General features: G+C 47.2%; 2 protein-coding genes across 2 annotated transcripts in view; one reads left to right on the forward strand and one right to left on the reverse strand.

Moving 5' to 3' along the window:
• LOC146428861 (uncharacterized) overlaps positions 1 to 13,320 on the reverse strand; it is a 29,658-nt gene extending 16,338 nt beyond the window's left edge. The window contains 18 exon segments of the mRNA XM_085079018.1: positions 649 to 819; positions 1,529 to 1,698; positions 1,890 to 2,017; positions 2,408 to 2,601; positions 4,038 to 4,268; positions 4,448 to 4,594; positions 4,869 to 5,013; positions 5,146 to 5,328; positions 5,789 to 5,967; positions 6,273 to 6,431; positions 7,193 to 7,291; positions 8,053 to 8,149; positions 8,734 to 8,961; positions 10,170 to 10,276; positions 10,971 to 11,136; positions 11,702 to 11,784; positions 12,504 to 12,560; positions 13,166 to 13,320. Of these exon segments, the coding sequence (XP_084935144.1) occupies positions 649 to 819; positions 1,529 to 1,698; positions 1,890 to 2,017; positions 2,408 to 2,601; positions 4,038 to 4,268; positions 4,448 to 4,594; positions 4,869 to 5,013; positions 5,146 to 5,328; positions 5,789 to 5,967; positions 6,273 to 6,431; positions 7,193 to 7,291; positions 8,053 to 8,149; positions 8,734 to 8,961; positions 10,170 to 10,276; positions 10,971 to 11,136; positions 11,702 to 11,784; positions 12,504 to 12,560; positions 13,166 to 13,282 (2,661 nt within the window). The 5' untranslated portion in view covers positions 13,283 to 13,320.
• A 73-nt stretch (positions 13,321 to 13,393) lies between these two features.
• GDF5 (growth differentiation factor 5) lies at positions 13,394 to 21,468 on the forward strand. The gene is made up of 2 exons (XM_085079019.1): positions 13,394 to 18,190; positions 19,750 to 21,468. The coding sequence occupies exons 1-2, from the start codon at positions 17,557 to 17,559 to the stop codon at positions 20,616 to 20,618; spliced, it is 1,503 nt and encodes a 500-aa protein (XP_084935145.1). The 5' UTR covers positions 13,394 to 17,556; the 3' UTR covers positions 20,619 to 21,468.
• Positions 21,469 to 24,661: the final 3,193 nt, after the last annotated feature.

Below are 24,661 nucleotides of genomic sequence, written 5' to 3' on the forward strand. Positions count from 1 at the left end.
CTCTGGGATTTGTGACCCTGCACCCCACACCTGCCAGGACATAGCACGGAATCTGCCACAGCTGCGGAGTTTCTGCTGCCTCTTGCTTGCTACCCTGAGGGTGCCTGCCTCTGCTGTTCCACCTTGCTGCTCCGAGGTTCCTGCTATGCCACATTTTGCCACCCAGCCCGCCCGCCATTACCGCGTGAGGGAGGCTCGCCTGAGCTCGCGCCACAGCGCCCCCTGCAGCCGCGGGGAATCATCGCACCTGCCCTGCCCGGCCGGGAGCCAACAGCGCCCCTGCCGGCTGTGACTGTAACTGCACCAAAGGGAAGGGTGCCGGGCAGCCCAGAGAGGGCTCTTACTGGGTTACCAGTTAGTTTGTTGGTGGTGCTGTTGTCGTTCGTTTGCCTTGTTATAAGTACTAGTAAGGAACTGTTATTCCTTTTCCCATATCTTTGCCCAGAAGTTCCTTAATTTCAAAGTTATAATAATTCAGAGGGAAGGAGGGTCATATTCTCCATTCCAGAGGAGGTTCCTGCCTTCCTTGGCAGACACCTGTCTTTCAAACCAGAACAAAGGCATGCTCCACACAGCCCCCTATCCTGCCATCTCCCACAGCTCCAGCCTTGCAAAAAATCACACCAATTCTCCTTTCACTGTCATTACCTCTCGCTTGGCATTTTCTAATCTAGTTCGTTCCTCTTCTTGTTGAGCCTGCAGGGAGCCAACTTTCGGCCTCATCTCAAACAGCACCCTCTCGTGCTCCTGCTCTCTCTCTGCCTTCACTTTTTCCCATTGCTCCACCATCTCTACATGGTGCCTTTCCCACTCACTTGCCTGAGGAGGGGAGGAAAAGTCTTCAAGATGAAGTCCCAGGCAAGGTCCTCACTGAAAAATGTGAAACTTCATCCCTCCCAAAAACCCCAACCCGAAAAGAAAACAGCATTGGCTTTCTGCTCTCCAGAAACCATGTCCTGTCAGGGAATTTAAAAGGAGGCTCAGCAGGTGCAACAATCACACACTCATGGAATCATTTCTGTTGGCAAAGCCCTTCACAAGCATTGTGTCCAACCATTCAGAAAAGGAGGTGTCACCTTCCCCTCTCTGACACCCCAGTCACAAGGACTGAAGGACCAGGGACTAAGGGCCTGTTCCATTTCCCTCCAGCCCAAAGCTAATCCCTCTGTCCACCGTGCAAGCACAGCAAGAAGGGAACCCAGTTCCCACATCTGCAGCTGGCACCACTGTGGCTATCTGCTCCACCCTGGCATCTGCTCCATGGCAGGTAGGACTTGGGGATGATCCTGCCCTGGGCTGCCACTCTTTGGCTGGGCACTGCCCAAGCTGCTCTGCAACTCGTCTGATGCCCACACAAACCGTGGCTGCACTTACTGTCCCAGCACCATCCTGTGGGTCTCCATTGCCCAGCCCAGCAGCAGGAGGCCTCTGGCAGATGATTGCTGCCCTTTCACACCCTCAGGCTCTGCTTGTGTTAAACCAACGCACAGGGCTGGCCTGGACAATTCAGAAGCCTACTGTCCCCTACCAGGTCTTGCAGGAGCTTGTTTATTTCCAGTTGTTGAGCAGTTCCTTGAAGCCTGAGGCTTTCGTGACGCTGCTGCTCTGCCTGCAAGAGCTGTTGTGCTGTGTCTTCCCGTTCCTGCTTCCTGAGAGCTCTCTCTGCTTCCAGCTCACGTTGGAGGCACTTCACTTCTCCTGCAAACACGACCAACAGCAAGATGCAGAGTGTTTACTGACTTTACTGACCTCAGGCCCTTTCTGTGTCAGTGTAGGAGGGCCCTGCCTCCAGCCCTGCCACTCCTCAGGAGCCCTGGGGACAGAGGTGGCTTTACAGCAGCTTCTCTAGGCAGGGGCAGCACCACAAACAAAGCACACGAGGTTCTCACCTTCTATCACCTCCTTGGCCTGCGTGACTCTGAGCACTTGAGCTTCCAGATGGTTCCTGGTGATCTCCAGCTGAGATATCTGCTGCTGAGCAGCAAACAGGCTGGATTCCAGGGTCTCCTTCGCTGACCTACAAGTTGCAAATACAGAGAAATTACTCGCTTGCTCCTGACAGCTAAAATGGCAGTTATTCCAGGACAATGTGGAATAGCTCGATGTGGAATAACTCGACGTGGCTCAAGATCCCCACACCTGAGTATGGAAAATGGGTCGCATGGAAACTTGTGCAGAGAAGGCACATTTGTGCCATTTCAAGAGCAAAGCAGGGCCCTCTGAGGGAGTGCCCAGGCTTTCCTTATGGCCTGGCACAGCACAGACAGCCCAGCCCAGCTTGACCCGAACAGCCATATTTGCACCTGAAACGCACAGAGGATGCAGTAAACTCCTGTGTAGTGCTTAACACTTTTACCACTACAGCCCTTCAGCCCTGTCCTGCCCAGGGTCTGCTCCCTGCCTTTACCTGGCCTCTGCCAGCTGCCTGGAAAGGTCTTGTCTGTGCCACTCCATGGTTGCCAGTTGCTCCTCGAGGGCAGCCTCCTCCTGGCCCAGCAGCTCCTTCTCTCTGCACACCTGGGCCAGTGCATGCCCTTGGCCACAGGACTCTCGGCGCAGCTGCTCCAGAGCCCTGCTCGACGACTCTTGCTCCTTGGACACCTGGAAGCAGTGCAAGGTACAGCTTGAGACCTTCCTCGGGAGCCCTGTGCAGAGCCAGCCAGTGCCACCTTCCAGGCAGCCAGAGGACAAGGAGCTCCTGTGCTCTGGCCTCAGAGTTTCACAGCATCTGTCCTCTGCAGCTCTGATAGCCTGGGCTGCCAAAAGCCTCTGGCACTGTTACCTTGGAAGGGCTATGTCAGGCCCTGCTGGATTGCCTGGGACCAGACAGCTCCTTCCCAACAAACATGCCTACTCCAAACTCCGTGTTGTCAACCAAAAATACTGCATCTTCCACAACTGCCACTTGGCAAACAAAATTTCTATGAGGATCTATTCCAGTGCTGGACATTTGCAGGAAAGGTTGAGCCAAAGCAATCTTGCTTGCTGAAGCAAATGGAAATATACAGGAGTTCCCCTTCTAGAACAATACCCACATCAAAGTGTCACCTCCTGCAGTGGGCAAAGCAGCTCTTTGCAATGAGGGCATGCTTGGCAGGGAAACGGCTCTTGTGGTGAGCAGTCACTTAGTGAGTGATGGAAGTTGGGCTGATGTGGCCAAAGCAGTTCACACCAACAATACCACTTACTTGTCTTGCACAGTGAAGGTGTCTAATGGCCCCTGCTGCTATTCAAGCCTGAAGACTAAACCGTGGTTTTGAGCTCCTTTCTTCAAAAGCAAAACCTCTGCTGTGAATTTTCCAAACCTACCACGTACTCCAGAACTGAGACTATGCGACAGTGAGTATCAGAAACAAACCGTTCTCTCACAGCTATCCTGTAATACCCAATCCAAAGCTCCCCTGGCACAGCTGGGGACTGTTTCCTCTTGTCCTCTCCCTTGCTCCCTGGGAGCAGAGTTCACCCCTCACCTGGCTGCACCTTCCTGTCACAGGCAGCTGTAGAGAGCCACAAGGTGCCCCCTGAGCCTCCTTTTCTCCAGGCTGAGCCCTCCCCCCCAGCTCCCTCAGGTACTCCTCGTCACATCTGTGCTCCAGACCCTTCCCCAGCTCCATTCCCTTCTCTGGACACATTACAACTTCATGACAAAAAGCATCAACAGAAACATGCAGAACTGGTTTTCTGTTTCAGAAAAAGGATTCACAGCTATACAGTTTGATTCGTTTACCACATCTTTTATCACTCACTCAGATTCATGGACAACACAATCACCTCTTTGCAGCTTATCAAGAGCCAAAAAAGAGGCCAACAAAGACAGCTGAACTAAAAGACTCTGTAGAAGCAGAGGACAAATCTGAGAACTGCAGAACAGCTCTGCAAGCCACCGATACATTTCCAAAAAGAAGCAAACAAAGCCTTGTGACCTCTAGCACTACCACGCTTACCCTTGACAAAACCACTGCAGGATCCAACTGGTAAAGATTCCCTCATCCAAGCAGGCAAATTTCCACATTGATGCACCGTACTTTTGGTCTTACCTGACGGAATTTCTCCTGGGTTTCTGCTTTCTCCTCTCCCAGTGCTCTCAGCTGCAGCCACAGCTCCTCCCGTTGCTCCTCTGCTTCCTTCAGCAGCTGCTCTAGCCGGGCTTTCTCTGCACAGAGCTCTTCATTTGCTCTCTCACAGAAGTTCAGTTTCTCCTGCTCAGAGATCTTTGCTCTCTCCATCTCATCCACTTTAGCAGACAAAACTTCCTTCTCTTGCTCCAGCTACAGTCACAGAAGCATAGAAGAAATAAACTACAAGAAAAATTAGCACGAAAGATTGGCTCAGACACAAAAGGAACACTGCCACAGTCAGTCGGTCAGACTGTCCCAAGGCAGGAAGGCTGAGAAGCCGCAGCAGCTGGAGACAAACACCTGGCAACATCCCTGGCAACTCTGCTCACCTGCCACACATGTTTGTTCAGCTGCATCTTGTCCAATGCAAGAGCTTCATTGATGCTGCCCATCTTTGCTGCTGCGGCCTGTAGATCAGCTCTTTCAGCATTCAGCTTGTTCTGAGCCCCTGTCAGCTCTGCCACTGACCGCTCTGCCTGGAGAGGCCAAAGAACAATGGGACCAGGGCAGCAAAATCCCAGACTGCAGGCAGCAACTTCACCTCCCCTGGGTGTCTCTGACTTACTCCCAGGGCAGAACTCCCAATAAGCCTATGGGGACCAATGACCCCAAAGAGCCTGTCCCCTTGGATCACGATTTTCCAAGAACAACAGTGTCCCTGTCTTCTACTGCCAGAAACAGCTTCTGAGGCGATCTTGCTGGCACAACTCCCTCTCCCACAAGTGCTCCCTAGGAATAAGGTGTCCATACCTTCTCCAGAGCCATGGCAAACTCATCCTTCTCTTGCTCCAGCAGATCCTTCTGAAGCTGCAATTTCTCCAGTGCCTGTCTCTTGACTACCAACTCACCCTGCAAAGATGAGTGTTTTTCCTCAAGTGCAGCCAAATCCTTCACTCTATGAGGAGGGGAAAGAGAAGGCTTTTATAGAAAAACAGCCTATGCTACAAGAGAGGAGCAGGCACCATTCATTTCTTTACACTGGGCCTCCTCAAGGCCAGCACTGCCCAGAGAAAGCTTTAACACTCACAGGAGCTCCTGCTCATGGCGTACTCTCTCCATCCTCTCCTGCTGCTCTGCCTTTTCTGCCTGGGCTGACTCTTCCTTCAGCTGCAGCTCAGCATTACTCTGACGCAGACATGAGGCTTCTCGCTCCATTAATCCAAGCTGTTGCTGTAGCTCTTCCCTAGTTTTCTCGAGGTTTGCACAGTCACTGCAGAGACAAAGCTCCGTCAGAAGAATGAAGAAGCCTGAAGAGTCACTGATCCCAATTTCAGCATTTCAGGATGAAGCTGGGGACAGTGGGCTAAGGAAGACCTTGCTCTTTCCCTCCCAAGGAAGTCCTCCAGAGACAAAGGGAGAGGAAGGCAGGATTTTGCCTTCCTTCAGTGAGAAGCAGGGACTGGGCAGGGGCACCCAAAGAACAGAATTCAGGGAAGCAGCACAGCAGGCGGGGGGAGTCTTCTATTCCAACATTGCTGTGCATCTCCCAGACAGCCTTGGGAGTCACAGTAGAATGAAAAATGAGAAAATCCCTGACAGGACGATGCTCAAGGGCCACACTGAGGCCTACACATGGAAGGGCAGGTGAGTTCTTTGCCCAGAACACCTCTGAGCTCCCAGACCTGGAAGCAAATTGCCTCTGGAATGCGGGAGGAAGAGGAAACGCTCACCTTCTGAGTACTTCTACTAAAGACTGAAGGTGCTGTTGGTGGTTGCTGGACTTCCTGCATTTCTCCTCCAGTTGCTCAAGCCTTTGCTGCACCTCCCTGCACTTGTCTTCTTGCTGTCTTTGCTGCTGCAGCAGGAAATTGTTTGAGTCCTGCCTAGCAGAAAGCTCTTCTCTCAGGGCCTGCAGGAATGGGCAGAGAAAGAGCACAAATGAGCAATAAGGTGCAGGAAAGGTGGCTTCAGAGAGCTGGGAGAAGCAGCTAGCAGACAGCTCCCCAGAAGGCAAAAGCTGTGCTGAGGGAGTGAGCATCAAGGAGAGAAAAGCAGTAGAACACAGAGCTGGAGAGACCAGCAAGGTAGTGCAGGACCATGGGTATGAAGGCAAGAAAAAGTGCCTCAAGTGGCTGAGCAAGTGGAAAGATGTCAAGCCAAGCAAGGCCTCAACACTGAGCCTGTGGCTACTGGGGAAGACACAGAAGTTCTCACCTGTGTTGCCCCTCGCATCCTTGCCAGTGCTTGCAGAACCAATCCAAAGGCATGCCCTGTGTCAACAGATCTCGGAGCTAAGATGTCCCCAGAGTCTGCCTGCTGGGAACTGTCAGCGCAGATAATGCTGACCATGCTGTCACTGTCGTTTAACACCATCTGAAAGCCCACATCCAGCTGTTAGTCTTTGCTCATTTGACTTGGTTTTCTTTATCTTGTTCTCCTTTTCCTCCCACTTTACACTGCAGTCATTAAAAACTCAATTCTCTTATTTCTTCAGTCCACAGAGAAGGTTTGCCCCTGTGCCTACAAGTACTCCAGGGATTTCTGAATACAGATACTCTTCGCAAGTGTGAAGTGGCTGGAGGCTGCCTGAACACTCACTTTCTTGCAGTTGTGTAGAAGAGCTGCCAATTAAACCCTTCTCTATTAAGAGAGCTTTAGGGCTAAGTTAAGGTTACCCCTGAAAGCTGTAATTCTGGGGAGATCATAATGGTCAGTGAACATAGAGGGAAGGAAGAGAGTTGGCAAGTGCATTGACTGAGTCAGTCACCTTTCATAAGGATTTGAAGAACAGGGTCATTGCTCAAACAGGGTGAGGGAATTGCCCAAGAAACACTGGAATACAAATGTCAAGTAGCACACTCAGAAAACACAGTCCAAGAGAGACCTTAGTGGGGTGGTGAAGGCAAAGGTACCAGAACTTCAAGTGAGTCAGCTGAATTGTCACAGGACAGCAACTCACAAGCTAGAACAGGTTCTGTGCCAGAAAAGTAGTCTAAAAATTAAACAGGCAATGGCAGTTAACACAGACAGTACACAACATCTATATGTAGTCCCTGGGCCACTCTGTTGCCTTACTCAAGTTCTTTAAAATCAAATTTACAGGGATGTGGTCCCTGCAGCACCTCTGTACTCACCTCAGTGATACTTTTTATGAGCTTTTGAAGGAAAAGATTCTCTTCTTTGGCACTGTTAGTCAATGAAGCTGCACATTCTTTCTCTATCCAACTTGATTCCTGGGAACAGAATAAAGAAAGGGTGGGCAGGGAAGAGCTGCTCCAATCTGCGGCATTCCCATCCTCAGTAGCATTGTCACACTGGTAAGTCTCAGCTCTAGCGATTCCAGTATATTCCTGCCCATATCTATTCCATTTCTTCTTTCCTAAAACTAAGAGGAAGACCAACAGCTAGTTTTTATACACTGCTATTAAACTGTCAGTTCCAAGGAGCTCTGATCCCCAGAGACCTAAAGCCACAGGCAGAAGAGCATTGGTGCCACCCCTCAAAGGAAGACACCTGAACTGTCTGCAGTTCCTCTGCCACTGCCTGCACCTGGACTGACTCCACACCTGCCAAACACACAAGGAATATTTTGGTAAGGTTCCTGATGGTCCCATATGTGGCAACACAGACAGACTCTTTCCCATGGGAATTTTCTCTTTTTCTTCCCACGTTTTTTATAAATAAAGTTTGGATGTTATTGAAACGGTGTCTGGAAAGATAGGCGGTTCAAGCCTGGCCAATTGGCCTAGGGGGAGCTTTTGAATTGGCCCAATCCAGATGACCTTTGAAAGTCTATATGAGTTTTAGAATTAAATAATAAAATCAGATTTGTGCCACATTTGATCCGGCCTGGTTCTTTCACTCTGCTAGTGGTTCAACAGCGACACCCATACACTGGGCATCTTTACCACTGTTTCTCTTGGGGAAGCCACACATCTGTGTTCAGGCTGGAGAACAAACACTGGGCTATCTCCCAGGTAAAGGTAAAACATACTAGAATCTCCACTGTGTCGTTAAGTGTTTTCATGGTCTTCTCCTTCTCCTCGTTCTGCTTCTGAGACTGTACAAGCAAGGCTGAGAGCTCCATCACCCTGAGAAGAGAAGGTCTACGTGCCATTCCAAAAGCTTTGCACACCAGCACTTGTTAAAGAGCCAAGCAGCTCCCCAAAGCATAGCAAAGTTCAACCCCAGAAACACAGCAAAGGCACCATTCATCTCTACAGGTTAATAGGCTTGATGTTGCAAAATGGCACTTCTTGCCCCAAAGGCCTCTGCACTCAGTCTTGCAAGGAATTGTCAGAACAGAGGTGCTACACAGCTTATGATGGCCCCAGGCAAAACCTTCCCAACTCCTTCAGCACAGCCCTGAGCAGTAAAAGGGCTGTACAAGAAACACAGCTCTCTTTATGCCGGACTCAGTTTTTCACCAAGAATCAGTTAATAGCAAAAGCACTATCAGAGGCCATCTTTTTTCCAGTCTTGTCTTACTTGGAAGAATTTCTGTCAGGCAGATATTTTTTTTCCATCCTTTCTGTTGAAGGCAAGAGTTTGACTGGGGACAGAAACAGGGCTGTGCAGAATGGGTATGTTCTAAATGTGAGCACAGCCCATCTGTGAATCCAAGAAGCTGCAACAAAAGATAATACTGGTAATGGCAAAGTTAGAACACCTTTACCTGTCCTGAAGCTCTTTCTTCTCCATGTCCCACCCGACTTGTAAGGCTATCACCTCCTGAGCTGTCTGGTCTATTTTTGGTTCCACTTGCCGCTCTGCCTGATCCTTCAGGACAGGTTTACCCAGACTGATGGACTCCCTGAGCTGCACACACGAGTTCAGGCGGGAGCAGTTCACAAGAATAGATCCAGAAAGCCTCATCTGTTCCGCCTTCAGCTCTGACAAATCTCTGAAGATGAACCAAGAGAGAGCCAATGTTCACTTCACCATCTTTATCAGCTGACTTACTTCTGAAGTACGCATTCACGCATCAGGAAGACCTGGCAGGCAAGGTGACATCTTTGTTGGGGACAAGTCATTCATCTTGGGGACCAGGACACATCTTGACAGCTGAGCAATGACTTTAGCGGGTAGTCGAGGGAGGAGTCTTGTTTTCTCCTCAGATATGAAAAATAAGATTTGGTATAGGCCAGAAGAACTCAAGCACCTCTAATTACTCTTATTAACATGCTGTAATTATTATTAATAGATGTCAGGAATTTTACCAAGGTCCCCAGCTTTTATCCAACACTCTTAAGTGCTCTGTTATCATGCCCACCTGGACTGCTAAGAGGCTCAAGACCATCTCTACATAATTAAACATTTCAGGAAGGTGGTGTAAGAATCAGCCTGAAATGCTGTAATATAAAAACACAAACAACACAAGGACTAAATAGCAGGTCAGGCAGACTCTACACAATAGGGAAGACTTATAATCAGAGAAATGGCTGACAGCAACCCAGAGTTTTGAAACTGCATGCTGACACCAGAAGAAGGTACTATTATGGCTACACTATTTTTCTTGGTGCAGAAAGCAACAGGGAGAAAAGAACCTCAGAGAGCCCAAGAACAAGAAAACAATCATAAAAAGAGGTATCAAACTAAGTAAAATAAATTGGAAAAATGCATAACAGTGTAGAGAAGCTATTCTTTCTCTCAACAATGCTGGAAGAGGAGTAAATGAATACAAACTGACCAGAATAAATGCACACTGGAAAAGGGAAAAAATACGCACTAATGATCTTTCTCTTAAGAGCAGTGGGAAAAGAAAACAGGCAAGATTTTTTTAAAGGTGTATTTTCACAGTTTTATAAAAGGGACCACTCTATATCCTGCATGCACAGCTTCAGCGAGTCTGTTCTCAGGTGTCCACACATCACCGGCTCAGGGTCTCTGCAGTCCTCATGGCCCAAGCCCTTCAGCTTTATCTGAAGACTAGCAGCAAACAGCTCTTCTGAGAACAGCCCAAAGCATGATGAATGACATTGCTTCTGACTGCCAAAGGAGAAATCCTACTTCTTGCTGTAACTAATGGAACATTAGGGTTCAAAAACCAGGACCTAAAAGCAGGCAAGCCACCTTTTTTCTGCAGGAGATCTCGCCTTAACTTCCACTCACCGGTCCGTGGCAGTCTTCATTTCCAGGAAATGGCGGCGGAAGGTCACCACCTGACGCCACAGGCTGAGCAGACGGTTATGTTCCCCCCTTAAGTAGCTGTCATAAAGCTAAACATGCAAAGACAAAAAGAAATGCCAATTCAGCTTTCACTGTCACTGTAACATCTCTCAGATAGGAGAGAGTAAATCACCATCACCAGGTGCCACTTAATAACCACTGTACCAGGGGCATCATGGTCTGAAAAGGTACCACAGAGGCTCAAAGCAGACCTGCCAAGAAGGGAATATCCACACTTCTCCTGTAGCAGTAGGTAGCAGCAAAGCAAGCTGATCATGATTCATCACCTTGCCTTGCAGAGGTGTCTCACAGTCTCAGCAGAGGAAGGCAAACACAAGCCCCTCCAAGCCCAGCGTCAGGTCGGCTTATAACAGGCAGTCAGAACAGGACACCTGTCTTGTTCCTCTGTTGGCCACTTTAGATCTGAACACACACAGACCTCTCTGGTCTCCACTGCTCAAAACAAGGATTTAGGAACTGTTACAGAGACAAGTGCTCCTGTGACTGCCCTACAGTGCCCAGCTCTGCTTTCACGACTGAGCAGTGTGGTCACAGCAGGTGGGCATCACCGCTGTCCAGCACCATCTGCTGACACTCCTCCCTCCCACACCCCCGTCCACCACCAACACATCCTCAGCAGAGCCACAACTTCCACAGAGCAAGTTCTCTATGCCAGGAACAAAATGCATTCCCATTCTCCTCTGGCATCATGACTGGCATTCCCATATCCTATCCTATCCTCACCTCACGTTCACTGCGCCATTCACTCCCCTTCAACTCCAGCTCCTCCTGGGCCCTCATCCAATCCACTGTCAGTTTTCCAACATCTTCTCTAAGAGCGGAATTAACCTCATTGGCTTTATTGAGGTGCTCCCGCAGGAGAGTGTTCACTTCTGCCAGATTCTCACACCTTTTAGAGAGAGAGAAATAGCAATGAGGTCTCTGAACAACAGCTCTCCAGCACCCCTGTGATTTTCCAGCTCCCTCAACACTGACTTTGTTATCTGTGAGGCAGTAAAAGCACTTTCTAGGGTTAACTAAGATTTCTCTGTGATGAAAACCCCATTTGCTTCTCTGTGCTTTGAGCCTTCAATTTCCATGCATGATTTTGGTTTCCCCTTCAACCTTGATGATGCCCACAGGTAACAACTCGCCCCTTCTTCATGCTGATGGTCACTGGATGTATCACGTTTCTCTAGCACTGTCCCGAGTCATTCATCTACTGAACCACAGAATAATCTAGGATGGAAAGGACCTTTCACAAGGAATACACATATCACCTCCCCACTCAAAGCAGAGCCATTCAGCACACACCACTATTACTGCACCACAGAAAGCAGATTGTGGACCTTTCTCCTCTCAAAGCACCTTGCCCAACCGCTTCCCTTGGGGAGACCAGGTAGCACCGACAGGTTTTCCCTCACTTCCATGAGCATCCAGGATACCAAGTATGAAGAAATGCTTCTTCCTTGTACCTTTGCTGCTTCTCTTCCACTTGAAGCAATGCTTCCTCCAGGCTGTGGTCTGCTGTGGCTTCCCACCTGCCTGGAAGGGACCCCTTTAAGAAGAAAGGAAATGTTTAGTCAGATGCTGGTGTTTCCTTCACCACTGTCAGCATGCACCATTTTTCCATCCATCTGTTGGCTATCTCAGGAGCTTGTGGCTTCTTCCAGGTGTAACAGCACTGTGACTACAGGGAGGAAGGAAGAGGAAGGGTGCTACTCAGAGTAGCTCTCCTCATTCTCCCACTGCTACATATCCTCAGTTCATGACCCTAAGGGCTGACTTTGACTTGAAGCCTGGGAATGCTTTCTTATTCTCCTGCCCTTTGGTTTCTAGGTTACTTCAGCCATGAAGCAGAAAGAAAAGCATAGAGCCAGTTCTGTATGTTGAACATCAGCCTTCCTGCCTTCCCAAATGCTGTTTCAACTGGTTCTTTCTCCAGGACAGCTGTATCATGTAAGGTGCAGCACAGTCACGCAGCACAGACACACAGCACAGTCCTCTCCTGAGACCCAGGACAAATATAATTCCTATAAAGCGCTCTTTCACAAAATTAAAATCCTCAAGTGTGCTTTCTGGACTGGCATTTCTGGGACTACTGACTTCTCTAAGAATGGCAAGTGGATAAAAACACTGATGGGAAAACTCACAATGCTTCTCTAAACCCTAAGACAGTAAAAATCTGCTTTCCTGTCATTCGTTTGTGGGAGGTTTTTATTGGTCTGCACTGGGGAACATCAGATACACCCTCTCTAGTTCACAACCTGCACTCACCCCTCCAGCTTTCACTTGCTGCTCCAACTCTCGACACCAGGTCTGGTACTGCAGCACCTGAATGGATACAGAGAATGAAGATGAGAGAAGCAGCTTGCAATAGACTCTGCTCCCCCTACATTAACTTTTCTCTGAGTCTGTACAGCCCAAGCACAGTGATGCTGCTGATACACTTAACAAGAAGTCGCTGCAATACAGCGAAGCTTCACTGTAATATGACAGAGACTGCCGTGGGGTTTCATTCACAGGTAGCGCTGTCTGCTCACCCGAGACAGCGACAGCAAGCAGAACGATGAGACAGGTGCGGGCAGCCCTGCCTGACCTGCGGCCCGCACGTACCCCGAGCCAACGTGTGGCTGTTCAAGGGGGTCCTTGAAGCGACCGAAATGAGTTTCCAAACTTGCTCTGCAAGCACACCGGCTCGACTCCGGGACAAACCGCGCTGACGGGGGCGAACAGCGGCGATGCTGCAGGCACCGAGCTCAGGAGGGGCTCGGCAGCGACACCGCGGCGGGACGGGCGGCCCCGGGGCCTTCCCGCCCTAAGCTCCGAGCTCGGCGCCGCCCGCCCGGAGAGGCCCCGCGGGCTCCCGCCGAGTCCCCGTGAGCAGCGCGGGCGGCCTGGGCGCCCCTCCCCGCCGCCGGGCACCGCTCGCTCCTCACCTCGTCCTGCAGCTGCCGCACCAGCCCCGCCTGACGCTGCTGCGCCTCCTCCGCGCTCCGCAGCCGCCGCCGCAGTGAGCCCGGGCTGTGCTCCCCGCGCCCCGCGCTGCCCGCCATGGTCCGGCCCGGCCCGGCCCGGCCGCTCCGCCCGGGGCTCTGCCCCGCCCGCCCCGAGGGTTCCGCCTGCCCGGAGGGTCCCGCCCCGCTGGCCGCGGGCGGAGCGGCTCCCCTCGTCTGCCCGGGCCGCCCGGAGGCAGCGCAGGCTCCGTGAGGGGCGGCGGGGCCTGGCGGCGGGGCCTTGCCGTGGCGCCCTCAGCGCTGCCCGCTCACGGCGCTTCCGCTCTGCTGCGCCGGCAGGGAATGTAATCATACAAAAACAGGGATAGGGAAACCTCCGCATTTCATCGGGAATTGTTCTGGGAATTAGTTAAGCTCATTGCTAAAAATATGTTTAATTTTGTATTTGGCAGCTGAGTAACGCTGACTTGTTTTCAGTCCCTGCCTTTTCCTGTGACAATGAATGCTTCATCACCGACATTCTGGTTTTTTAAAGAGGTAGAACAAATGAATTGCCACCAAAATTCTCTTTGGTCAGCTAAGTAATTTGGCTTAGCGAATCACTCAATCTGTCTCAAATCTTGAATCATTTAAACGTATTGCAAAGACGAACAACATCTGTAGAAGGCAAGTCAGGTTAATTAACATTGTATACCAAATGCAGCGACTCTGTAAGTAAACAGACTACAAGAAGTTTGAAATAAACCCTGTATTTCTCTAACTGGTAACCGGCAGAGGTAACAAAAGGTAGGGAAAAAACTAATTTCCACTTAATTCAGAGTTGGAGGAATTAGGCACATCCGTGGACCCAAGAAACAAAAATAACACTCCCACTCAGGATATTCCATTATTCTATTATTCTGGGCTTCGTAGTTCACTACTGTTCGCAGATGTAGCCAAGTTTCTTGATAACCAATGACAAAATAATTTCTTTGGACTTTTAATTTTTTATTTAACATCACAGCATTGTATCACAGAGTTTTAAAATTATGCCACCATTTCACATGGAAGTGGAAACAGCATTCTATTTGTTTTGCTCTGGCCCAAGACAAGCAAGTTTTAATTACAACATCTGTGAGTTTTGTGTAATTCTTTCCTTTTGAAAAGCACGGAGCTGTTAAGTTCCTTCCTAAAATTATAACTTCATACTTTTAAAAAACAGTCCCCCAAGAGCTATAGTGCAGAGGTATAAATCCTCACAGAAACAGAATGTTAATTAGTTTCAATAAGCAAAAACAATGTGTCAGCAAATGGCCTAATATATGGATTTAACTCAATCCTGTAAATCCTTTCTGGAAATTAGTTCATCTGGGAAAGGACAATGAAATTCCTGATAGATCCCTAGAATAAAGATTTCCATGTGCAGCTTCAACCGCAAGTTTGCAGCAGTGAACAAATTACAACTCTTGGCATCATATATCCATTTATCTTCAGGGAATGGCAATGTTTCCAACACTATGAAATGTTCCTCTGGCTCCCTAGAGTGATCCCTTCCTCTGAACCATGCTGGACATCCCGAAGGGCTCGCTGAGATTGTCTGAGAAGGTGTCACAGCTTATGTAGGCATAATCTCAGGATGTGGAGAACAGGTGGCAATGCACTTGCAAGGGCAGGGACCAGAGTTTCAAATCCCTTTTCAAATCCCTGCACACACTGTGTGAGGGAGGATCTACTGTCACAGAATGGGCCAAGAAGGACAGGGGGGCTGTATGAACCCAGCCACTTGAGGGTGCACGGAAATTTGGCTGGTGGTGAGCAGTGAGAGGCTTGGAACTCCTCTTCCACTATGTCCTGTATCTGATCCAAAGCCTCGCCAGTATGAGGGTTTCCACCTACATATTGAAGATACCAGCTGAGTTTGAGTTTAGCCACTTGGAATAACTCCACTTTGGTGTAGGGTTCATAGGACCCCCCCAGTCTGTGCATCTTGTTCAAGGTCAGCATTCCACTCTGGGGGCCATGGGGCTCAGTGCACTCTACAGCATCCATGCTCCTGTGGTTCTAAGCCCTGAAATGGAGTTTGCTTCAAGAGAGCCTCTTTTAAAGAGAGAGATTAGTTTGCACAGCTTCTTTTGCTTGTGTTTCCTTTTTCTTTCTGTCTAGCTCTGTCCAGCCCACTAAGATATTTTAATCTCAGTCATGTAAATATTCTTTGAACATATTAATAATCATGCTTTTAGTCTGATTTACTAAGACAAAGCCCATGTAATCACATTGTCTTACCTCCTGCTCTTTCATGTCCATCTCTTAATTAATTTGTAAATCTGTTTGCGAATCTCAGCCAAGTTTGATAGAGCAAACAGCCTTTAAAAGATATTAAATTCTTACAAGCATTGTGAAAACTGGAAGCTGGATAGATTAAAAGTGGAATCTCAACATGTAGCGGCTTTTGTGGCTTACTGGCAAGCTGATCAATACCTCCATGGCACTGAACCAGACACAGCACACCACCCAGCAGAAAGGTGGGCAATATGGGAAGGATAAAATGATGGCATGGCTGGGAGTGCCACTGGATGTTGTGGGGTGATTGCTGGGGAATGGTTTCACCAGAGGTAACTCCTGGAGAGGAGAGCAGAGGAGAAGCTGCTTTATTTTGTAGGGGAATTTCAAAAGCACAACTGACATCAGAGGAAGGGCCATTAGATCAAAATCAGGAGGATCACAATTTGAATGTACCTTATTTGTGACATCTGTGAAATCACTGAACTCTTCTATCCTTCAGTTCCTCCATCAAAACAAGTGAAGCATTCAGAGCTCCTCATGTCACGCAGGTTTATTTATGAAAGTAGTTTAGTGCTTCTAATACTAGTCAGGATGGGTGGGGAATGCTGCAGCACACACAGATCAAGCTAAAAGGTAGTGTACTTTTCCCTTTCTTCTTAATTCAGAAAGAAAAAGCAATTGCAGGAGAAGGACTGGGCTTAGCATCAGTGCAAGATGAGAAACGGGTCCCGGTAATCCCTGTTGATTTCAGCCCAGTGCCTCTTTTCCCGAAGGCTCATTTAAAACAACAGTTCATTTTTGCTGCTTATGAAAGACACACTTGCTCCACACTCTCTTCTGGACAGCTGAAAGCCGCAGGACAGCCGTGACTGTGAGGAACGCTGGGTTTGATCTGCAGCCTTCTCGCGGCCCCGGGGTCGGCAGCTCTTGGACATTTTGCATCTAATATTAAAACACAGGCTGGTGCTCAGCAGTCTCTGGAGGAAAGACGGGGTTCGGCCTGTGTCCAGCTCCCGAGTGGCTCTGGAGAGGGAGAGGAAGGAGGAGGAGGATGGCTGCCTGCAGGGTGCACTGCTGCCCCGCTGCTCCGCGCCCGCCCCGCGGGGCATCCCCTCCGACAGGAGCTGCTTCTCCAGCTGGGCTGACACGGGTTTTTTTAAGCACAGCAATAAATAAGCCAAAATACACTGACTGCGGGCACGGCCCTGTTGTGTTTGTGTAAAATTAAATGTTACCCTTGTTAAGCGCCTGCGTTACAGCTCAGCCCTTCAGTCACAGGGGGACAAAGTGAAGCCACTGTTACAGTTCTCTGGAAAAAGAGCTACATGAATTATTTCTAAATTAGTTTATGTATGTGTCCAGTGGACTGTGTGACAGGTCTCAGTTGTTGATCTTGCAGTTTGTCCTGTCTAAACGTGAAGTTCATCGAGGGCTGAGGCAGAGGTCATACTGCCACTTGAAAAGGCATCCTCTGGAGTTTTGAGCCTGTGGAGCTGTTTCACATGAGGCAGAGTATGACTCATGCTAATGAAAAGGGTAAAGAAGATTTTTTTAAAGAAATATATCGCAGTTAAATTAGTTTAGACAGCATGACATCAGAGAGTAATTAAATAGGTTTGTTGGAATTCCGTTTCCAATTCCAGAGTTCAGGTTTGTAAAAGATTTCTGAGCACCTGCAGGTCTCTGTGTGTGAAATATTTTCACTGGAAAGGATTCAAAACTCAAAACTTTAAAAAAACCTTTTAACACAGAGGCAGCATTACGCCATTCTTCCTTCTTGGAAAAAAAAAAAAACCCTTGGATTTAAACAAGACTCCTTCAAGTTTTCAGTCAGTTTTACAGAAGAAAACGAGGTGGTAAACTTTCTCTTTTCAAGAACAAGTTCTTTATAGCTGCTAACTGAAGTCAGGGGAGATCGTATCTGAGTACATGAGCATTTCCACTATGGGACTGGATACAAGTATTGAACAACGATATTTGAAATGTTTTAATCTCAAACGAAAACCATTTTTGCTAACTTCGGTTTTTAATTTCTTTCATGTTTTCTTCTGCCAAACTGGAGGAACCTTTTCTGATTTTTTCTTTAGTGGCATTCAGAGGAAGACCAGAGGATGAAAATCCTGCATTTTCTCACTTTACTGCTTTGGCATTTAACTTGGCTGTCTCTGGATCTAGTTCCTGGAGCGCTGAGTAATTCTGAAGCAGGCCACGGTAATCCAGGATCTAAACTAGGTTTTTTAAAAGCAGAAGGAAAGGAGAGGAATCCCTCTGCACGGGCAGGTACACTGAGGACTGCAAGCCATGGATACAGTGCTGGGACCTCAAAGGCCAGGACTAAAAGCAGTGCTGTTCAGGCTGGAGCTCTGCTGGCCAAGAACGATGAGTCAAAGAAGGTTCCCTCAAGAACAGCAGCCACGGAGGGCAAGGTAGGACATCTCCCCAGCAGACCTTCTGGAGTGAGGACAGTGACTCCAAAGGTTCAAAATCTTAGCAGCAAGGTGGCTTTGAAAAAAACTGGCACAAGCAGTACTGACACTGATTCTTTCAAAACCAAAAAGACTAAAGAGCCTGTAACCCAGAGGGAAGCTAAGGAAACTTTCCGACATCCCCCAATAACGCCACATGAATACATGCTCTCTTTGTACAGGACTCTCTCAGATGCAGAAAGAAAGGGTGTTAATGGAAGTGTAAAACTGGAGGCTGGACTTGCCAATACAATAACCAGCTTTATAGACAAAGGACAAGGTAAGAAAGGAGCTCGTGTGTGTGTGGACAGAGAGAGATGTCTGAGTGTGTTTATAAATGTAGAGAGTATTGGAAAATAATCCTACTTTGGTAGAGTCAAATAGCTCTTTTTAATGTAAATGAAATCACACAACTTTGCTGCAGATTTTGTCCTCCTGCCTTATCTTGGAAAACTCATTTACAGGCAGAACTAGATGGTTGTGTGGCAGCCAAAGAAAACATTTAGAAAGTATTTTAGATGCATATTGTTGAAAACCAATCAGTCTTTGCATGCTTAGGTGTCTAAAAACCTTTTGCATTTTTGTGTTATTTTCTTTCTAGCTAGCTGGAAACTGGCTCATGGAAACTCCTAACGTTAGACTGTAGTGTGCCTAAAAACATATAATATGCTAAGAATGGAGCTATTCTGTAAAAAAAAAAACAACCCACAAGTTTCAGTATGAAAGGGTCAGTCTGGTTTGTTCAAGGTAGAATCATGAGGAACTACACTGCAGACCCAGGAGTCATTATCCTGTGGGGTGGGTGTATCTGTCCTAGCTCAAAGCTTCCAGGTACCAACAAGGAGCCCACAGCTCAGCACAGACTGCCAAGAGGAATAACTTCTGGGACTCCAGAACTTGCAGTTCAACATTCCAGTTCCAAACACTTTTGAAAATTTGGGCTAGGGTTTGCTTTCACAGGAGAAATAACCAGGCTCCCAAAGAATGATATTGACCTCACCACTCTGCTAGGGGAGCCCCATGTTGCTTCCAGTGACGTTAGTAAGAGTTTTGCCATGTACTTAAGGAAGCAACACAGGCTACAGCTGGGGAAGGAATTGTGATGAAAGACTCACCAGCACTGGGTTTGTTTGCCATCTCTTCATTAATAGCTTGGCTGCTGGGAAGGGGGGATACACTGCTCACACTTCAGGTTCTCAGCTCGCCACTGGAAGGCACTGTTAATGTCCCTGAAAGGTTGCCTCAGCCATATTCCTCCCCAGATGAAGCAAGCAAATGTAAATTCAGGTTAAAGGGAGGAATGTTTTTCTGCCCACTTTGAAGTACTGTGAATCATGTGGGGTTTAGTTAATAAGGCAATTATCCTTGTGTCTGGCAGTTCTTGGGGATGCTGGTTTTAAAGGACTAATTTACTATTGAATCATCTAAGGGTAAATTTGCTCCCGTTTGGAGCCAGCATGAGGGCTGGCCACCACTGAAACTCTGTTTCAGTAATTTAAGTAGGATATAAGTGGTGAATAGGTCCTGTGAGTGCTCTGCCATGAAGAAGTATTATTTTTCAATTGGCTAATCACAAGTTTGAAGTTAGAAAATGCCCACTGGTGAAAGAAATGAGATTTCCACAAGGCAGATTTAGAAACTCATTTTCCTGGTGAGTCACTGAGTTCTTCTGGGTCCTCACACAGAGCTGATCCCGTAGACAAAAACTGCTTTTTTTGTTCACTGGGCTAATTAGGGCAACTTCTAGGCTTATGAGGAAACTTGAAAACCATTAATAACTGAATAACTGATACTGGTCTGTGCTTGATATAAGTTTAAAAATGTGTGTGCTTTTTTTAGATGAACGAGCACCAACTATAAGAAAACAAAAATATATTTTTGACATCAGTGCATTAGAAAAAGATGGTTTGCTGGGAGCAGAGCTTCGAATATTGAGGAAAAAGCCTTCTGATACATGGAAGTCTCATTCTTCTGGAAAAACTTCCCAAGTGAAATTATTTAGTTGCTCTACAAACAGACAAGCGTCAACACTCCTGGACTCTCGGACTGTCAGTATCACCGATACACCCAAGTGGGAAGTGTTTGACATCTGGAAACTTTTCAGAAACTTTAAAAACTTGGTTAACTTGTGTTTTGAGCTGGAAACTTTTGACAGGGGGAGAGCTGTTGATCTCAGGAGTGTGGGTTTCAATAGAACGGGAAGACAAGTCAATGAAAAGGCTCTGTTCTTGGTGTTTGGGAGGACGAAAAAAAGAGACTTATTCTTCAATGAAATCAAAGCTAGATCTGGCCAAGATGACAAAACTGTTTATGAGTACTTATTCAACCAGAGGCGGAAAAGAAGAGCTCCTCTAGCAACACGGCAAGGGAAGAGGCCCACTAAGAATCTGAAGGCGAGGTGTAGCAGAAAAGCCCTCCACGTGAATTTTAAGGATATGGGCTGGGATGACTGGATAATAGCCCCTCTGGAGTATGAAGCATATCACTGCGAAGGGCTCTGTGAATTCCCCCTCCGATCCCACCTGGAGCCCACCAACCACGCAGTTATCCAGACATTAATGAACTCGATGGACCCAGAATCAACCCCCCCGACTTGCTGTGTCCCAACCAGGCTGAGCCCCATCAGCATCCTTTTCATTGACTCTGCAAACAACGTGGTCTACAAGCAGTACGAGGACATGGTGGTGGAGTCGTGTGGTTGCAGGTAGCAGAACAGTTGCTCACACGAATATGGTACGAAAGGTAATATGACACATTGGACATAACTTCTCCTCAAACAAGGTTAACTACATTTCTTACCTTTAGGGTAAGTTTGTTTACAAGGATGTAGCAATAAATCCAGTGTTTCTATATGTCTCTTCGTAGACATATTTCAGTAGCATTTGAATGCTGTCACACACCTGGATTTAAGGCCTTGTGCCACTGGCAACACAGGACTGACTCTAAGTGAAGTCCATGACAGAGAAGATGATACCTCTGCACCTCGAGATCTCTTGCTTTTAGCCCCAAAGCAGTTGATATGACCTGTTTCTTCCTTTGAAGATTGCTCTTGAGACTGAATTTCTGTCTGATTCTCATGTGCTTTGTCCATTCATAAATGTGAGAAAAGAATCCTGATGTCTAGAAGAAAAGGTTGTGTTCTGGTGTGCCCCCACCTTGGTGTAAATAGTTGCACTGTAATATGATTTCTTTCTGATTAGCTCTTGAAACTATCCATATATTAAAAAGGGGTCATTAAATATAATATGTTGGTTTAGTTTTAAGTTTTACATGAAGATAGGTGATGCAGGAGGTATTTGCTTCCATGTATGTTTTCCTCCACGCTACATATCTTCCTTAAGTATCCATCTTTCCATTATTATGTAGCAAAATATATTATTCTGTATAAGGTCCAAGTTGTTCTCAAATGCTCATAGTAAAAGTGTTCAATTATGGCATAAGATGTAATAAATTATTGACACACTGCTGCATTGTGCCTAGCTGTCCAGCTCTGCGTAATCATAATGGAATTAAGAAATTGTTTTTATGTTTTTGTACAATAAATACAAGTGAAAGGGACTTTTCTGTGCAGGAGAATACCAGGGGTATGCAAAACATGTCTGTGTGTTTTGGTGCCACAGAGAGAAACTGTGGAAACATTGGAAGAAAGATCTGAAAGGAAGGCCTGGTTTAATCTGGTAGGTAATGACACTGTCACTAGATGTATTTGGGACAAAAATGAGTTATGCAAATGGTTGCAAAAGAGCTCTGGTGTCCTTTTATTCCACTCTCCAAGGGCTGTGTGTTTGTATATCCCCTTTATCTATTCCAGACATGGATTATAAATGGGATTGCTCCATTATGTTTCCACCCACACAAGTTGGTACCAAATCTTCAACTGCAGATGGATCAGAAGGGTCCTATGAACCACCAGAAATTACTGAGGAGTTTATCAACAGTACAAAATATAAATGCTAAGGTTTGATATTGCTTAGATCATCATGTCATGAGATTTCCTGGCTCTGGACAGCATCACTGGTGTGGGTAATGTCCGGGAGCTGAATATGGCCCCGGAGGTCCGCCTGCTCCGTACCCCAGTCTGGACATGCTCCAGCTCACACCAGCAGCAAACCTTCTTAAATTCCTGATCAACAGCCATAAACAGTGAAATCAAGCTCTGCCCTTCCTCCTGCACTCTGGGCAGCTGAGCCTTTAACCAGCTTAACGTACCTGGATAAGCAGCCTTGCTGCAGGACACCTGGGGAACCCCTGTGCAGGTGACCTGCCCTGTGCCCTCACCTTCAGCCTGGTGTTGCAGAACAGCCCTGTGGGGAGACTTGGTCTGTGAGATTTGCTCAGCACCATCATTCCTGCCTGCAGGAACTGACACTGCCTGGTTCTCGTGCCTGCAGGAACTGACACTGCCTGGTTCTCCTGCCTGCAGGGCCTGCCTGCCCACTGCAAACCCAGGGGACCAGAAAGCTGCCCTTATCCGGCCAGTGAATCCCCAGCATGCAGGGCAGCAGGCCTGTAGAATGATCAGCACTTGAAGCTGCTTTGTAATGAGTGCATGAGAAATTCTGGCATCTCATGGGCCTTTTTTGTGGGTCAGGGCTGCATGCAGGGATCTTCCATCTCTCTTCCAGACTCTCAGTGTGCACTTCCAAGTCCTGCTCTTCCTTAGCCAGGCTCAGCACAAAGTGCTTATCACCAGCCAGTCTTTCAGAACAACAAGCCTAAGCTTTACTAAAAGCTGATTTAGATATGATTTACCATTGCTATAGTAGGAGAGAAAACATTCCTCTGCCAAGTCCAGAGCCAAGAGGGCAGCTCAGGCTTTTTTCCGCCAATCTGTTCAAGCAGTTATTTTCCTGCTCATGGCTGGTTTTGGGTGACTGTCTTGCAACTTTTTTGCACCTTCTTCCTGCACTGGCTCTTCCTGCACAGACAGGCTGAATGACCATCACAAAAGGTTGTCTCCTTTCTTCCTTAGGTGAAAGCGCTGCTCCCACTCTCTGGGAATGCTGTTTGCACATTCCCAGGGAAATCTCTGCTCTGATGTATGAGACACAGCTGTGCCATGCCAGTTATTAACCACACAGGCATGTTCCTTGATGGCTCAGAGTGATCAGTTTAAAATAGCAAATACTGGCTATTTAAATACACTTGAAGCAAATCTAAGTTAAGACAAGTTAACTCCTGGGATTAGGACTGCCTGCACAGGGCAGTTTGCTTCAGTTCCACCTGGATTCATCAGATGCTGCAACAACTTTGATGGATCGTAGCACTGGTTTTACAAGATCATTTGGAAATCTGAGGAGGAAAATTTGTGTTCAGTTCACGTTGCAGAGTTGGTGACCAGCCTGAGGGTACTGGTGAGGCTGGTCGTGATAGAAAATTTCTAAAACCTAATAGGTATAAATCTCTCTGAGGTTCTTTCTTCCTGTCCTTGTATGACTTTTTCAGTGCATGAATAAAGCAAGATAAAAGTTCAGGGAAATGGTACTTAAATTGAGTACGTGTCAGCATTTAAATGGAAAAATATGTCAAGATTTTGCAATTATCCCAAAGCAAACAGTATGATCTGAGGAAAAATTAAATACTGACAAACTAAAGTCTTAAAAAACACCCTTTGGTAATCATTCAAAACCCCACATTCTGCTTGATGGGAGTTACACCTAGAAAGGAAAAGAAAAAACAAAACCACCAGTAGGTCTGTAATACCAGTTTAAACAAATTTGAAACCACAGACAGTAAAATGCTGGAATTATAATGGATTATTACTGCTTCAAAATTTGGTTTGGCCAAAATAGAAGCCATTTCAGCCCAAGTGTCCTGTTTAGGAGGTAAGATGACATCCAGTTTGCTTGGCTGGTTTATCAAATGTGGCGACATCCAGAAGGGATGGCCCTGGCACTGCTCGAGTTTGGTTCAGCTCAAAGTGAGAAGTTTATAATCTTGGGCATAGGAACAGGGTAGGGGTTTTTTCCACTTTTAAGTCTTAAATTGAGTATTCTTGGTTTGTACCAGTTATAAGCCAGTATTGTGATGTCGAGAGTGTCCTTTTGCATTTACATTGTGAAATTGTTTGATAACTCTGGGAATTGCAGTTCTACGCTATTTTGTTCTGGAATGCTCTACTGACTTTCCCCATGGTGTAAATGTGTACTAACCTAGAGGTGCTTTATTGGTACATTGTTGGAGGCATTGGAATCCCCTGGCACAGACTTCTATCTACTCACAAATTGTTGCCGATCTTGTCAAGACTTTACACGGGAATCTGCAGTTCCAGTTACCTGGAATGAGAACAGAAACAGGCATTGAAACTTCCCAAGGTACATGAATGTCACCAAAGAGCACAAAAGCGCAACCCAGGTGGAGTTCACTCAATCCTCATTCCCCTCCAAACCCAGAAGTTTAGGAATAAGACACACCCTGGAGTTGACACTCAGCACAGAAACTGGAGAGAAACAGAGAGCCTTGACATTGGCCATGGAAGTGGTGGAGTCACCATCCCTGGAAGTGTTCAGCAAACAAGCAGATGTGACACTGGGAGATGTGGTTTAGTGGAGGTCTTTTCCAGCCTTAATGATTCTGTGATTCTACAACTGCAGGAGTCTGGCACTGGTTTCTTTAGCATGGTCATTATATAATGTGCAAAGATAGACACCCTAAATCATTGTAACAGCTTTCTTCCCATGGGTGAGTTGGTGTGAGCAACTGGATGGCAGAAAGGCAGAGAAACCTGAGCTGTAAAGCAATACAGGTTAAA

The sequence above is a fragment of the Lichenostomus cassidix genome, chromosome 20 (assembly GCF_008360975.1).
Source record: "Lichenostomus cassidix isolate B80296 chromosome 20, HeHo_3.0, whole genome shotgun sequence".
In the NCBI taxonomy this organism is placed as follows: Eukaryota; Metazoa; Chordata; class Aves; order Passeriformes; family Meliphagidae; genus Lichenostomus; species Lichenostomus cassidix.